Source organism: Myotis nattereri (assembly GCF_964212035.1).
Source record: "Myotis nattereri genome assembly, chromosome: 5".
Lineage (NCBI taxonomy): Eukaryota > Metazoa > Chordata > Mammalia > Chiroptera > Vespertilionidae > Myotis > Myotis nattereri.
In genome coordinates, this window is record NC_138080.1 from 89,838,811 (window position 1) to 89,851,961 (window position 13,151).

Consider the following 13,151-nt stretch of genomic DNA (forward strand, 5'->3'; position numbering starts at 1 on the left):
GGAGCCCAGGTGGAAGACGAAGTCCTTCAAGAGACAAGACTTAAGAGGGAGTCATACTTATCCTGGCTGGCCCAGGGGGCGGGTTCAGGTATAGCCACGCCCCCTCCCAGCCAATGGGAAGTCTCAGCCTCCACCCCTTCTCCCCGCTGGGACCAGGCGGGCCACTCCGGGGGATAAGACTACAATTCCCGGCGTGCCGCGCGTCCCGGCTAACAAGGAGCCGGAAGTGGGGCGCGGGAGGTCTAAGGGCACGAGGGAAGTGGCGGGTGGGGATTGAGGGGGGCGTGCAGGTGAGCTAACCGGTGGCAGGTCGCGGGCATGGCCGAGGCCAGGAAGCGGCGGGAGCTGCTTCCCCTGATCTACCAGCATCTGCTGCAGGCAGGCTTTGTGCGCGCGGCGCGGGAAGTGAAGGAGCAGAGCTGCCAGGTAAGCGAGTGCGGGCCGTGTGCGAGGGCCGCGTGTGAGATCTGCAGAGCCGCCCCCCACGCCCCTTCCCCTGGCAGGCGCCCACGGCCAGGCCCCCCGGTGCTCGAGGACGCGACCAGGGGTACCAGGATCCGCCGCCTGCGGCCTCCCTGCCGTTCCCAGTCCCTCTGGGCCTCAGTTTCCCCGTCGTGTGCAGTGGGCGGGCCCGGACGTGGGATCCACACGCAGGGCTCTGTGATTCCCGCGTCGCGTACTTCCACCCTCCCTTTCTGGTAGCGGCGTTTTCAAGTTTCCTACGTGCCGGGCCACGTGGCTCGGTCCGGCCCCTAGGGTGGAGAAGGTAGCAGCAAGTTTGAGGGGCGGATTGCCACCGCCCCGAAAGAGCGCCCAGAAAAGGGGCCTGTGACCGCGTCTCTGAGCTGGAGCTCGGGCCCTTAAGACCCCCCCCCCACCCCCACCCCACCCCGTCTGTACTGAGTCAGACAGCTGGGGTTTCAGCTTCTGGTGTAGTAGTCATGTCTTCATTCATTCAGCAGCTGTTAATCCGGCGCTCTGGCTGCTGGTGACAAAATGATGAGCAGGGCCCCCAGCCCTCCTAGAGCTTACAGTCTAATCGTGGTAGAGAAGCCCTGGCTGGTTTGGCTCAGTGGATAGAGCGTCAGCCTGGGGACCGAAGGGTCCCAGGTTCGATTCTGGACAAGGGCACATGCCCAGGTTTCGGGCTCCATCCCCAGTGTGGGGCCTGCTGGAGGCAGCTGGTCAATGATTCTCTCTCATCATTGATGTTTCTGTCTCTCTCCTCTCCCTCTCCCTTCCTCTCTGAAACCAATAAAAATATATATATTTTTTAAATGTGGTAGGAAAGTTAGATATAAATCATAAAAGTGTACACTCAAAACATGACGTTAAGTGCCAAGAATGAGAGGCATCGAGCGCTAAGACAGGGGTGGCGGGTTGCCCTTGTCTGAGGTGTGGAGGCCGGTTCACCGGAGGAAGTGGTGTAGGTTTGAGATCTGACAGAAGGGAGGTGTATATTCCAGGCAGAGGTGCAAATGCCCTGTGGTGGGATGGGACTTGTTGCTGACTGTTGGCCTTGGGAGAGTCTACTGTGGCTGAAATGTGGAGTCCAGGGGGGATAGAGGTCCCTTGGGGGTGGGAGGAGGTGTGGTGCTGCTGGTTGGAGCCCTGGTGTAGGCTGTTTGGTCTTAATCTGAAAAGCCCCGGGAGGGTTTTAAGCTGTTAAAGTGATAAACCAATATCCTTTTAGCTCCAGTGGATGCTTGCTCTCAGGATCTCCTGGAGAGACTAAAGGATGTTGGGCCCTAAGACATTATCCATGCTTTTTCCAACCCTCCCTAGACTTCAGTTGCTCTTCTTACTCCATTTATATCACTTACCAGCTAAGGAGGGCAAAGACGTACCTGTCTTCATTGGGGCATTTGCCTAAGTAAAGGTAGGATCTTGCGCATGGAGGGTACATTCTAGCAGGAACAGACAGGTGACAAATATTTTTAAGGTTAATGATGTAATGTGCTAGCTATAAACATAAGACAGGAATGGGGGATAGGAATGCCCAGTTATAACTAGGGTGGTCAGGAGGCCCCACTGAGGAGGTGACATTTGGCCAGAGACCTGAAGGGAGGGAGGGAGGGAGGGAGCTGTGTAGTTAGCAGTAGAGAGCATTCCAGCCAAAAAGAATAGTAAGTCTTGATGGGTGCAGGGTGGCCTGACACATTTGAGGGGCAGTGAGGGGGACAGTGTGCCTAGGGAGGAGTAGCGTGAGACTGGCCCTTGATGTCTCAGTGTTACTGGCTCTCTGTGCTGGGCACTGACTAGATTTATCCCATTCAGGCCTGATAGCGAGGTGGGTACTGCTGTCATCCCCATGTCATGAGGGGGAACATGAGGTGTGAAGAGATGAGCCCAGCTATTCAGCAGGAGTTCTGCATGACTCCAGATGTACCTCTTGGTCACTCTGCCCAGGGCCCTGACGCCCTCTGCCTTCACCGCACGTTGCTCACTCAGCCTCCCGGGGTGCTTGGCATCCCAGGTTCTTGATACTTGCAGAGACAGTGGGCCCTCTGGCCTGGGCTCCAAAGGCCTGGATTTCACCTGGTTCCCTCGGCTTCTGTCAAGGGACTGGCACCATTTGGTTCCAGTACTTTCTCAGGGGATAAGTGGGCTGTAGTCATGCCACCTGGATGCCTCGGTGTCTGAGCTGTGGTTCCTCCTGCCCTGGGGAGCTTGACCAGCCTGGCCTTTAAAAGCCTTTTAAAAGGTCAGGGGTGGGGAAAGCCCTGTCTTGTGGCCTCTCCTCATGGAAAGTGCCAGGGAGGCTGGGGACTGATAAATGCTGGCCTGGAGCATTCCAGTCCAGTCTCTCAAAGGCACCTCTCACCGACATGTTGTCTTAAAAGGTTTTAACTGGAAATACTTGCCCTGCTTGTCTCTACAAGGTTTGGGTGGTAATGGCAGGGCAAGCAGACATATTTCCCAGAGCAGAAAGACCCCCTTCTCAACCACCTGTCTGTGCAAGTCGTGAGATTGTGGAGAATTGGAGCCAAGGAGGACCCGTACTGTGCTGGGGGTTAATTGCTGCTCTCTCTTTACTTCTCTGCAGAAAAGTTTCCCAGTTCAGCCTGTAACCCTTCTGGACATCTATACGCACTGGCAACAGTAAGTCTGACGGTGTTGAAAGTGTGGAGGAGGGACACCCCAAGCTGTCAGCTTGGAGTAAGCTAGGGTACTAATCTGGCCTAAGATCTGTCCCCAAAGCCCACTGTAGACACCATTATTGCCCCCAGGAAGGCAGGTCACACGCAGGAGTGTCTGGCAGTAGAAGAGGATATTGAGAGCTATAATCAGTATTGAATAATAATAAGGGCAGAAGCTTCTCAGTAATGTTATTCGTTCAATCAGCAAACATTTATTGAGCATTTATTAAATGCCAAGCCCTGTTCTAAGCATGGAGGTGTTATGAGATGAGACAGACATGCCTCCTTCTTTCCTGGGGTTGACATTCAAGTCAGGGAAGTAGGCATACATCAAAGAATGAAACGAATGAATGTGAAATTACAATGCTTACAAGGATTATGAAGAAGAGGTACCCGGTGCCAAAACCGCATAAACCTCTTGTGGGGTTCTAGGGGAAGTTTCCCTGCAGTGACCTTTGATTTGAAAGCTGCAGGGAGTGGGGGAGTGACCTAGGCAATAGGTATGGAGAAGCAGGTGGAGTGTACCTAGTAGAAGGAACTGCTGATGCTGAGGCCTGAAGCCGTGAGCACAGTGCAGATAAGGTCGGGGAGTCGGCAGGGCTCACCCCATGCAAGGCCTGATCATCCACAGTGAGAAGTTGTCTCTTTATCCCAAGAGCAGTGGAGCCATGGAAGGGGGAAGCAGTGATGGGCTCGCTCTGTAGCTTGGACGTCATCATCCAGGCAAGAGCTGATGGGGAATAGTAGAAGGTAGGAAGTAGATTCCAGGAATATTCAAGGATGAACCCAGGATCTGTGGATGGGTTGGGGAGGCAATCCAGTCCAATCCCAGGTATCTTGCTTGTGCATGGAGTTGCAAGGGAGCCTGATTTGGAGGGGAAAATTTCAAGGACATGTTACAGAGTGTGAAGTGCCTGTGAAACATGTAAAACTTAAGTACTTTTCAAGGACTGAAAAATAATTGAAGGGTGCATAAACAGAGGAATGGTTTGAGAATGAAGGAGGGGACAATTGTATTCTCTCCATGCCCTGGCCTGACCACAGCAGACCAGGTGAGTGAAGGACCTGGAGCCATGTCCCATAGAGAATACTGAATTGCCCAGGATGGAAAAAAGATGGCAAAAGGGCAGGTGAGGGGACCATTGTTTGCACATCTGTAAGGCCAAAAGCAGTGGCATGTTCTCTGGGGCACTGGGTGACTGAGGTGGCATCTGTATGTGCCTGCTTTAGGAAGAGGTTTCAGCTTCTGAACACAAGTGCTTGGTCATGAGAACTATCCAAAAATTAGATAGGCTACAGCGGGAGTGGTGAGCTCCCTGTTATCAGAGGTATGTAAGCAAAGGCAGGAATGGTACCGTTGGGGTCTCAGCTTCCAAGGTCTTTAAAAGCCCAGCCAGGCCTTAATTTTTTACTCTTCTCTGCTGCTACAGCAAGCACAGGGCACACCCCACACTTCCTCTCTCTCACCCTCTCCGACTTGCCCAGGTGTCTTGGGTATCAGTCACAGCACTTCCTTCCCCAGAGACCCGCTCCAGTGAGCTGCACCACAAGCCCTTTCCTGCCTCTGGCCCCTGTGGATAAGGGGCACTGAGTGAGACGGAGCCTCATACCCACCAGAGGAAGCCGAGCCTAGTGCTTCCTGGCAAATTCAAACCCAGCAACTAGCTGTATGACCATGGATTAACGGTTTCCCTGAGCATGTGCCGTCTCTGTAAAATGATAACAATAGTAAGTAAAGTGCTAAACCTGGCCATTGGAGGCATCTTCTCCCTCCACCCCCATGCCCCCAGTTTATATAGCACCTACTATGAGCCAGGACTGTTCTTGATATAACGGAACAAACTAGAGAACAACTCCTTCCCTTGTAAAACGTTCTGTTAGGAAGAGAGAGGCAGAACAATTGATACATGTTAAAAATGAAACCTGTTTTTAACAGGATAGTCTCAACAAGGAGACCTGAGCAGGGAACCAGGGACCTGAGCAGCACACCCCAAACTGTGGCAGAGCAATGTCTCATAGCTGGAGAGCGTGGGCATAGCCAGTGACTCCCTCGGGGTGGGAGGGTGGAGTCGAAGAGATGATACTTGAAAGTCCCAGGGACTCAGCCATCTGAGTGCTTATTCTGCCAATGCCCCAGCCGAAGACTTGCTCTTTGACTCTGGGCAAGTAACTTAGTCATTCATTTTTTGAGATGTGTGCTATGTGTGAAGGGTGCCTTAGTGAGCTGGAAAAGGTCCCTCCTCCTCCCCGGACCTCCCTGTGTAGTGGGGGTGTCAGGCAGGAAGGAAGTAAAATCACAGGAGCGAGAAAGTGCTCTGAAGAAAATGAAACAGGATGATAGGCTGAGAATATCTTGGGGGAGGAGGGTGATTAGGGAGGGCCTCTCTGAGGAGGCTGGGTTGCTCTGAGACCTGAAGACAAGGAGGACCTAGGCAGAGTCTTCTAGGAAGAGGGCACTGCAGGTGCTGAAAGTTCTGGAGGAGGGAGGAGCCTGGATGGCCTGCAGATGCTAGCTCCTGTCACTTGACACCGGTTAGCTACTGTTAGTATGTTACTGACCATTCCGGATTGTCTTGAAACCACTAGAGTTATAAAAAACACTTTATGACGGGTGGGGGGCGTCTGGCCCGCAGGCCGTATAGGGCCCGAGAAATCATTTGGTCTGGCCCTGCCAAGGCATTGGGGCTGAGTTAATGAAATGTTTGGCCAAATACAGCAGGCTAATTTTTGTCTTTTTTTTTTAAGTTGATAATTGTGTATGGCCCAAGAATGAAGTTATAAATATCCCAATGGCCCTTGGCAGAAAAATGGTTCCCCACCCCTGCTTTATGAAATGAGTGAAAATGCAGAATTTTACCTACACTATGTCTTCATCGCCATTTAAACTCTGCGTATCTCCTTTGGAGGTGGGGCAGGATGTGGGAAGGTCTTTCTTTCCGAATCTCCTGGAGTTGTCCCTGTCACCAGTTGGTGTAGCCAGTCACCCTTGTCCTGCAGAACCTCGGAGGTTGGCAAGAAGCAGAAGGCCGAGGAGGATGCAGCGCTGCAGGCCAAGAAGGCCCGGGTGTCAGACCCCATTAGCACCTCGGAGAGCTCAGAAGAGGAGGAGGCAGCGGCAGCTGAAACCGCCAAAGCTGGTAAGGGCCCTGCATGCTGGGCACTGCTGGGGGCTCCCATGATTGGTGCTTGTGGGGCTTAGCCCAGGGCCCGGCCCCTTTTAGGTACAAGCTGTTGGGTATTGGATTGTTTCAGAGGGACCGCCTCCAGCTTCTTCAGTGAGCTGTGGGAAGACCAGGACCTTTTAGGGGGGATTTCAGAAAGGCCTGCCTGTCTGTTTCAGTATTTATTTGAGCCCTTCCTCTGCACCAAACATTGTGTCCCCAGTGCCTTCTTGGTAGCATGTGGCAGCACTGTGAGCCAGTCCTTTTCCTCTGGGGTCCTCTGTCTCATCACCAGGGAGTTGGGACTCCATCGAGGATGCAGACATGTAGCTTTCATTTTGCCTCTCTCTGGCTCCTGGTGGACGTGGCTGATGTACCACAGAGCTCTTTCCCACAAATCTGGGCTCAGCCGCAGATCCGTATACAGCACCAGGCGCCACACCGATTCCTGCGTGAGCGGAAGCCTGTTTGCTGTTCCTAGATGAGAAAAGGCTCACCTGGCTCATGCAGCGGGTGTTTGTGTTTTGCAGCCCCAAGACCAGCATCCACCAACTCCTCCGTTGTGAGGGCGGTTTTGCCATCAAGCATGAAAGGAAAAGCCACGGTGAGTGGGACCGTGTCCCAAGCTGTTACCCGTAAGAGCTGAAGTGCCCTGTGAGGGACAGTCTCCGTGAGAGAAGGATAGGGTTGTGGGTAATTGTCCATCTTGGATTCGAATCTCAGCCCAACTTACCAGCTGTGGGGTCTTGCCGAGTCCCTTCACCATTCTGGGTCTCTGTTTCCTTTTCTGTAACAATAATTATAAAATAATGATAATAACCACAATAAACTGTTAACCAACCACTTAGCAAGCAACAGCTGTGTCCCCAGAACAGTCACCTGCTCTCCACACCTCCGTGAGGGGAGGCACCATTTTTAGCCCCACTTTAAAGGTGAAGAAACAAACAAAATAAAATAAAATAAAATAAAATAAAATAAAATAAAATAAAAGTGAAGAAACAGAGGTAGGGAGACGGTTTGTCCAAACTCACAGGGCTAGGAAGTGGTAGAGCTGGGTTCACATGTGGTCCATGTTCTCAGTTCACCAGGCCATACCCACGTGTGTCTGTCACCTCTTCTCTGTAGGCAGAGACCAAGAAAGGCAACAAGACAGTGAACTCCACACCACAACCTGCCCTCGGAACCACTGCCAAGCCTGGTGAGAAGCCCCCTGAGTGGGCGGGAGGCAGGCCTTTGTACTGCTTCCAGCTCTGGGACATTCTGGAATTCAGAGGCATCTCCATGACAACGAGGCCCCACCTCAGATCATTTTCCCCTCCCTTGATGAGGGAGAATCAACCACAGGGATGCATCAGGCTTTGCTGAGGGAGTTGAGTAGCCCGGGTGGTAGAGCATTTTCTGGTTTATTGGTCTCAGGGGTATAAGCCCATCTCGGAGGCTTAGAGACTAAACTGAGAGGCCTGGGTTTGGGCGTTTGTCCTGCCTGCCTCCGTGTATGCAGGAGGGAGATTTTTCTAAGCTGGCACAAGTGTTAAGGCCTCAGAGGGGCTGGGAGGGATGGCCCTCAGTGCCCTCCCTATGCATCCCGCAGGATTGGCATCAGCGGGCCAGGTCGACAGCTCCAGCGAGGAGACCTCCAGCTCGAGCGAGGAGACCGATGTGGAGGTAATTGCACCCCATCCTCAGGAGCTGCCCCTGCACACCTTGAACTCTCCCTCCTAGGAGCCTGACTTCACAGACCAGTGGGACCAGATCAGTTCAGCTAGTGCTTCAGGGTGCCTGGGAGCTAGAAAGGTGGGTTCGGGGAGCCGGGGGTCTAGCGGGCCCTGGCCGGGGAGGACCAGGTGCTGCTCGTTGCACTCTGGGCCTGAGAAGGGTCTAGGGCTGTGGCAGGGAGACACCATTTGCCTATGTGACAAAAGGAGGCTTCCTGGGAGAGGTGGCACTGGAGCAGGGCCTTATGCACAGGGCCTCACCTAGGGGAAAGCTGTCATAGGAACTGGTGTCTGTGTGGGACCTGGAGGAGGAGGCCAGGTAAAATGGGCAGGGGGGTGAAGGATTCAGGGATGGAGATGATAGGCCAGGTCAGAGCATTGGTCAAGGCAGAGAGTGAGGAGAGAAGCAGGGGGGTCCCGAGAGCCCCACTAAGGCCTCTGCTTTATCCTGAAGGTGTCGCCAGGGAGTTTTCAGGAGGAAGGAAACAAATTGCCCTTTCTCTTTCACTAGGTAAAGACCTCGGGGAAACCCCCCCAGGTCAAAGCTGCTTCAGCCCCTGCCAAGGGGTCTCCTAGGAAAGCAGCGGTCCCAGCACCCCCTGGGAAGGCAGGACTTGCAGCTGCCCAGGCCAAGGCAGGGAAGCCAGAGGAGGACTCGGAGAGCAGCAGTGAGGAATCGGACAGTGAGGAGGAGGCGCCAGCTGCCAAGACCTCACTTCAGGTGAGGCCGGGGAAGGAGAGCCTGCAGCCTAGACCCCTCCCCAAAAGGCTTTCTGAAGACTGGGTCTCCCACTGCCAAAGAGCCCCAGCTATGCTCCGAGCCTGCCCCAGCCCTTCTCAGTGTGATGTGTGCGGCGTCATTGCCCTGTGTGGTTTCCCAGGTCTCCTCACATCCACCTCTGGGCTGCCTCCCCTAATTCTGCTTCTCTCACTCCAGGTGAAGGCCTCGGGAAAAACCCCACAGGTCAAAGCTGCCTCAGCTCCCACCAAGGAGTCCCCCAGGAAAGGGGCTGTCCCAGCACCCCCTGGGAAGGCAGGGCCTACAACTGCCCAGGCCAAGGCAGGTAGGCCAGAGGAGGACTCGGAGAGCAGCAGCGAGGAATCGGACAGTGAGGAGGAGGCGCCAACTGCCAAGACTGCGCTTCAGGTGAGGCCCAGAAAGTAGAGCCTGTGCCCGTACCCATGCCCGTGCCCGTGCTGAAAGGCCTTCTTGAAGACTTGTTCTCCCACTCTAGCCAGTTTGGCTCAGTGGATAGAGCGTTGGCCTGGGGACTGAAGGGTCCCGGGTTCGATTCCAGTCAAAGGCATGTACCTTGGTTGTAGGCTTAATCCCTGGCCATGGTCAGGGCTTGTGCAGGAGGCAACCAATCTATGTGTCTCTCTCACGTCGATGTTTCTCTCTCTATCTCTCCCCCTCCCTTCCACTCTTTCTAAAAATCAATGGAAAATATCTCCAGGTGAGGACTAACAAAACAAAGACTTATTCTCCCATTCCCAGGCATGCTCCGAGCCTGCCCCACCCCTTCTGATAGTGTGATGTGTGTGGCGTCGTTGCTCTGTGTGGTTTCCTGGGTCTCCTCACATCCACCTCTGGGCTGCCTCTCCTGATTCTGCTTCTCTCATTCCAGGTGAAGGCCTCGGGGAAAACCTCGCAGGTCAAAGCTGCCTCGGCCCCCACCAAGGAGCCCCCCAGGAAGGGGGCTGTCCCAGGACCCCCTGGGAAGGCAAGGCCTTCAGCTGCCCAGATCAAGGCAGGGAGGCCAGAGGAGGACTCAGAGAGCAGCAGCGAGGAATCGGACAGTGAGGAGGAGGTGCCAGCAGTGGTACCTGTAACCTCAAACCTGGCTCAGGTGAGGCTGGAGGACACTACATGGCCTGTGCCCTGCCTGCAGAGCCACCCATGGGCTTGTCCTCCCCGTCCTGCACCTAGAGTACTGGTCCCCCATTTGCTCTCCTCACCTATCTTACCTCACACACATTCCCTCTGTGGGCCCCCTGCCCTAATCCTGTCCTTTGTCACTCCCAGGCAAAGCCCTTGGGGAAAAACTCCCAGGGCAGAGCCACCTCAGCCACGGGACCCCCTGGGAAAGGCAGCGTCCCAGCACCCCCTGGGAAGGCAGGGTCTGCAGCCACTTTGGCTCAGGCCCGGAAGCAGGAGGAGGACTCGGAGAGCAGCAGCGAGGAGTCAGACAGTGAGGAGGAGGCATCTGCAGCCACAGCTCCAGCCCAGGTGAGGCCACAGCATAGCCTGACCCTGAGCGGTCCCCACTGGTCAGCTCCACAGGGAGCTCTGGGGACTGCATGAGCTTCGCCCCAGGGCAGATGGTGGCTCGGAATCCAGGGTCCTCCTCCAGCCTCTAACTTCTGTGTCCCTCAGGCAAAACCAGCTATGAAAACTCAGACCAAGGCCTCCCCAAGGAAGGGCATTCCCATTGCCCCTGCATCTGCCAAAGTCCCCCCAGTGCGAGTGGGCACAGCGACTTTGCCAGCCTGCACATCCTCCCCAGCTGTGGCCAGGGGCACCCAGAGGCCGGCGGAGGATTCTTCAAGCAGCGAGGAATCAGAGAGCGAGGAGGAGGCAGCTCCTGCCACAGCAGGGACACAGGTGAGGCCAGTGTGCTTGGCTGACTCAGGGCCAGCCCCTGGTGGTCCTTTGGGTTCCTGCGACATAGCTCTCTTCCATGTCCTTCTAGGCTAAGTCTGTGGGGAAAAGCCTCCCAGTGAAAGCTGCCTCAGGGCAAGGGACCACCCTGGGACTCCCTGGGAAGGCAGGGCCCATGTTGGCCCAGGTCAAAGCTAAGACGCACGAAGACTCAGAGAGCAGTGAGGAAGAATCAGACAGTGAGGAGGCTTCCTCGGCTCCAGCACAGGTGAGGCCTAGGAGGAGCCAGCCCATCCCACCCACGTCAGTGTCTGGGACAGGGCTGAGGGTAGGCTCTGCTGTTTTCCTCAGGTGTGCAGAAGTCTCAGGAGCAACCTCAGCTCAGCCCCAAGCAAACATGGGGGGTTGGTGCCTGGGTTCAAGTCCCTAAAGAGTGATATAATCCATCAGGGTCTGTGTACTCTTCTGTAAATTGAAAATCAACCCTTACAGGGTTGAGAATTTTACAAGATCTCACCTGCCACACCCAACAAGGGGCCTGCACACAGCCAGCTCTCATTTTCCTGAGGGCGGCCAGGCTGCTGTGCAACAGAATGGAGTCATCTCCCAGCCTGGAAGAACTGGGAGAGGTGAAGATAGCTCACTCCCTACACTCACCCACCCACCGTTTATTATTTTTAATTGTTGCTTTCTTTTAATAACCACTCAGAAGTTAGTCATTTCTTTTTCCCTCTACCAGAGCACACATTTCTAAGGATTTTTTTGGTTCCCCTCTCACTATTACCTTGTGGGACTTTTAAACTACACGTGCCCTCCCTGAGTCTTGGCCCAACAGGCTCCCATCCACTTTTTCCAAGCTGTGGACACATTCCAAAACAAGTTTCAACATGCTGATCCCTTAAATATTTGTCTTCCCATCTGAGCTTCCCACCTGTACCATGAGATAGGTGTTCATCTGTGTTGATTTCTGCAGAAGGAAATTGGAGTTGAAAGGCATTGTTTGGTGATGTGCTCCAGCTCAGCCACCCAGTGAGGGCTAGAGCTGGGCCTCTGCCCCAGAGTGCCTGCCTCAAAAGCCTTTTGTCTTTCTCACTTTCTTCTGCCACATCTTCGCCAGAACTTTTCCAGCCACAGTAATGATTATGGATTTGGGGTCTTATTTCTCTCAGGGTGAACAATAGAGATGCTAATCCCGCTCTAGGGGATAGCTGTACAGCCCCATGCCCTTGTCAGAGATGGTGCTATCATTGCTTCAGGAAGCCTGTGAAGAGCTTCTGCTCAAACAGACGGGGCGGATAAGAGGAGTCGTGTTCACCTTTTCCATGCCTTCGCCTGAAGGATGAGGATAGTAACTATGCCTCTGTTGTGGGATTATGAGGATGAAGTGACGTAATGCTTACATTGCCTCACCCTCAAAATGCTGTGCATGCTAACTGGGTTTCACTCGCAGCTCTCATGGGGTCAGAAATGAGTCAGGTAGTCTCTGATCTGCTCAGAGACACCAGCCCAGCTCAAATTAAACCATCCGTTTGGGAATCGAGGTCCAAAACAGACAAAGTAGCAAAGACAGAGAATTGGTTCTAGAAAACTAAGTTTGCCAGAGACTCAGGAAGATGATTCAGGATTTAAATGCCCTTGTGTGCGAATGGCTGAATAAGCAGTAGGGTGTCTTCTGGCCTTTTGTTGTATGTTGACATTTTTACACTTGCTTATCAGTTCTAGTGGCTTTTGTAGATTCTATACACAGATCATATTTGCAAATAAGGACAGTTTTACTTTTTTCTTCCTGATCTAGATGTCTTTTTATTTCTTTTTCTTGCCTCATTGCACTGACTAGCACCTCCAGTACCATGTTGAGTAGTAGTGGTGAGCTCAGCCGTCCTTATCTTATTTCTACTCTTAGGGTAAAACGTTCTATCTTTCACTACTAGATACGATGTTAGCTGTAGGTTTTTCATAGATACTCTTTATCAAGTTGAGAAGGTATTCTTCTAGTCCTAATTTATTGAGAATTCTTATGAGTTGGAGTTGGATTTTTGTCAGATTTTTGTTTTGTTTTATTCATATATTGCATTAGTTAATTTTCAGGTATTAAATCAAACTTTCATTCTTGAATCCCACTTGGTTGTAGTGTATACTCCCTTTTATTTGTTGGCTTCCTTTGCTAATCATTTGTTAAAGATTTTTGTATCTATATTCATGAGGAACATTGGTCTGTAGTTTTCTTTTGATGTGTTTGCCTGGCGTTAGCATCAGGGTGATATTGGCCTCATAAAATGAGTTGGGTCATATTCTCTCCTGCTTTCTGAGTTTGTTAGATTGGTACTATTTTTTTTCTAAATTTTTCTCTAAGGACTACATTAGCTTCATCCCGTGGATTTTGAAGTGATATAGTTTTTATTTTAATTCTTTGTGGTTTGAGAAGTAGGTTAATTTCCAAATATCTAGGATTATGCAGATTTCTTTCTGTTACTGATTTCCAATTAAATCCTGTTGTCCCTGGAGAACATGTTTTGTATGATTTCAGTCCTTT

General features: G+C 52.7%; 1 protein-coding gene across 1 annotated transcript in view; it reads left to right on the forward strand.

Moving 5' to 3' along the window:
* The first annotated feature begins 222 nt into the window (after positions 1 to 222).
* Positions 223 to 13,151, forward strand: part of TCOF1 (treacle ribosome biogenesis factor 1) — a 30,816-nt gene continuing 17,887 nt past the window's right edge. Inside the window, exons 1-12 of the mRNA XM_081092914.1 lie at positions 223 to 426; positions 3,047 to 3,102; positions 6,138 to 6,277; positions 6,832 to 6,905; positions 7,427 to 7,499; positions 7,893 to 7,966; positions 8,528 to 8,737; positions 8,954 to 9,163; positions 9,645 to 9,866; positions 10,043 to 10,246; positions 10,394 to 10,621; positions 10,710 to 10,886. Coding sequence (XP_080949040.1) covers positions 319 to 426; positions 3,047 to 3,102; positions 6,138 to 6,277; positions 6,832 to 6,905; positions 7,427 to 7,499; positions 7,893 to 7,966; positions 8,528 to 8,737; positions 8,954 to 9,163; positions 9,645 to 9,866; positions 10,043 to 10,246; positions 10,394 to 10,621; positions 10,710 to 10,886 — 1,776 coding nt within the window. The 5' untranslated portion in view covers positions 223 to 318. The remainder of the gene's footprint in view (positions 427 to 3,046; positions 3,103 to 6,137; positions 6,278 to 6,831; positions 6,906 to 7,426; positions 7,500 to 7,892; positions 7,967 to 8,527; positions 8,738 to 8,953; positions 9,164 to 9,644; positions 9,867 to 10,042; positions 10,247 to 10,393; positions 10,622 to 10,709; positions 10,887 to 13,151) is intronic.